This window comes from Octopus bimaculoides, chromosome 6 (assembly GCF_001194135.2).
Source record: "Octopus bimaculoides isolate UCB-OBI-ISO-001 chromosome 6, ASM119413v2, whole genome shotgun sequence".
Taxonomy (NCBI): domain Eukaryota; kingdom Metazoa; phylum Mollusca; class Cephalopoda; order Octopoda; family Octopodidae; genus Octopus; species Octopus bimaculoides.
Window position 1 is genome coordinate 41,863,683 of NC_068986.1, and position 2,536 is coordinate 41,866,218.

At 33.0% G+C, this 2,536-nt stretch overlaps 1 protein-coding gene across 1 annotated transcript in view; it reads left to right on the forward strand.

The window, feature by feature from the left end:
- LOC106871143 (uncharacterized) overlaps positions 1-2,536 on the forward strand; it is a 157,201-nt gene that overhangs the window by 128,818 nt on the left and 25,847 nt on the right. The window contains exon 3 of the mRNA XM_014917453.2: positions 556-878. Coding sequence (XP_014772939.1) covers positions 556-878 — 323 coding nt within the window. The remainder of the gene's footprint in view (positions 1-555; positions 879-2,536) is intronic.

Genomic DNA, 2,536 nt, shown 5'->3' on the forward strand with positions numbered 1-2,536 from the left:
ACTTTTTTTTTTTTACATTTTCTCCTTTTTTCTGTTTTGCAAGTAGTTTATAATTTTCCTAAACTGACCGACAAACTCCATTTTGAACCCTATTTTTTAATAAGTCATGCATGACTAACTCCTTTATTTTACATCACATGTTTTCTTCTCTTAGTTTTCATGTCACATAAGATTTGAGAGAGTTGACTGTGAACATGATGATATGACAACTTCATTTGTCTTTCAAGTTTTTTTTCCCCTTCAATTAAGATGTAATGTCAGACCTGAAACAGGGAGAATTTTGTAAGATGATTTTTTTTTTTAAATATACATTACTCAATATCCAATTCATGAGCTGATTTTATTTTTTTTTATTATGCTAGTTGTTAGGATTGGTATTTCTCTTTTAAAAGAGGCAAATTATTTACCAATAACATTTTTACTGAATTTGTATTGCTAGATTTATAACAATAACTCTTTGTTATTTGAAACTGCTACTGTTGGTTCTTTTGTCAGCAAAGCTATTGCTTGTAACATTTTTTAAAATTATTTTCATTGTTATTATTATTATTTCAGATGGCGCACATCAGTCGTACTAAGATAATCCCACCTACCCTCACACCTGCTACAAAATCATTGTGCAATGCTCAACAGTCATGCTCTCTCAGCCCTGATGAAACAAAATCCTCAGTTCATACCACTAAACTGCTAACAACTGAAGGAGGAGTACAAACAGCCAAACGCCCCAAATCTCTGCCTATTGTTGAAAATCTCTTCAACAATACAACAAAGTGTAAAATTGATAAACTATCTTCCAGTGTATCTTCACTGCATTTACAACCCCAGACTGTAATGTCAGGTTATCTTGAAAGGAGAACATCTTTGGAAGAATGGTCCAAGTATGTATTTATTTATTTACTTTATGAATTACAAATGGAATGTCATTCTTTTATTCTTTTACTGGTTTCAATCATTCAACTGCTGTTACTCCAAGCCTTTGCCTTTAAGTGTTTTCGTTAATCATATCACTCCTAGAAGTAATTTCAACCTACTGATTATTTTATCAACCTGTATTTATTAAATGGCTAAGTTTCTCTTTTTGGCTTAAAGGAATGCAACACAATGAACCACTTTACACAATATTCCTACTCCACATGTATTTAATTGGGTTTCACTCAGTTTCCTTTAAACAATTTCACTCACAAGGGGTTGGTTGGCCCATGACTACTATAGATATTAACGCAAAGTGCTGCATCCAAGGTGAAGCAATTACCAAACACTAGTTATTTTTTGTTGTTCTTTACATCATCTTTCCTGACTGTAATATTCTGCAACAGTTGCCACTAACAATTCCTTCTAGCCATCATCAGGTGGACATAATTCTTTAATCTTTTACTTGTTTGTCATTAGACTGCAGTCATGGTGGGGCACTGCTTTGAAGAACTTTGGTTGAACAAATTGACCTCATTACTTACTTTTTTAAGCTTGGTACTTATTCCATTGGTCTCTTTTGCTGAACCGTTATGTTATGGTACATAAACACACCAGCACCAGCTATCAAGTGGTGGTGGGGGCACACACACATACATACGTGTATGTGTGTGTATATATATATATATATATATATATAATTGATGGGTGAGCATTTGGCCAATCAGATTTGCAAGGTGCCATGTAAGCATCGATTTGTGAGTTCAGTTCAGCCTGAGGTTAGCTCATCATTTTCCAGTCATTTGTGTATATTTATAGAATTATTGCTTCAAATCTGAGAATAAATATCATGATATATATTATACAGTTATTACACTATGAGTCTTCCATAGTTGCTTTCTCTCTGTAACTTGCAAAGCCTTTTGGATTTGTTTATGAAAATATTTACACGCACACGCACACACACACACACACACACGCATGCACACGCACGCGCTCACGCGCAACAAGCTTCTTTCAGTTTCTGTCTGCCAAGCCCATTCACAAGGCTTTAGTTCAACCTGAGGCTTTAGTAGAAGACATATGCCCATAGTAGAACTGAACTCATAATCACTGGTTGGGAAGCAAACTTCTTACCACACAGTCTGTACCTATAGGTGAAAACATTCATGAAATGTCATACATTCCAAATGATAGTACAATTTAAGGTTGACACCAGTGTTTATAGAAAAGGAAAATACAAACTGGGACAAGAAAAAGTTTAGTCTTTCTGTTATCATATTTCTGTTGAAATATACTTTTATTTCAGTTAAATTTAAAATTAATGAGAAGTTTATCAAAATAACTTTGTCTTTATTATGCTGGTGTTTGAAACACAAATTAGCATGAAATTGTGATGGAAGGTTTTAATTTGGATCCCAAGTAGGTTGGTTTCAAAAGGGCTAATGTATCTATATTTTAATAAAATCTTTTGGAAATTCTACTGTTTATAAATGTTCTCAGCTATTTTGATGCATAAATTTATAAATTTTCATAACATTGTTTCATGTTAAAATTTTGATTGTGAGTTTGATCCCATTCCATAATTAAGGTTGTTAAAAGCTTAATACTCTTAGTTATTCTCATT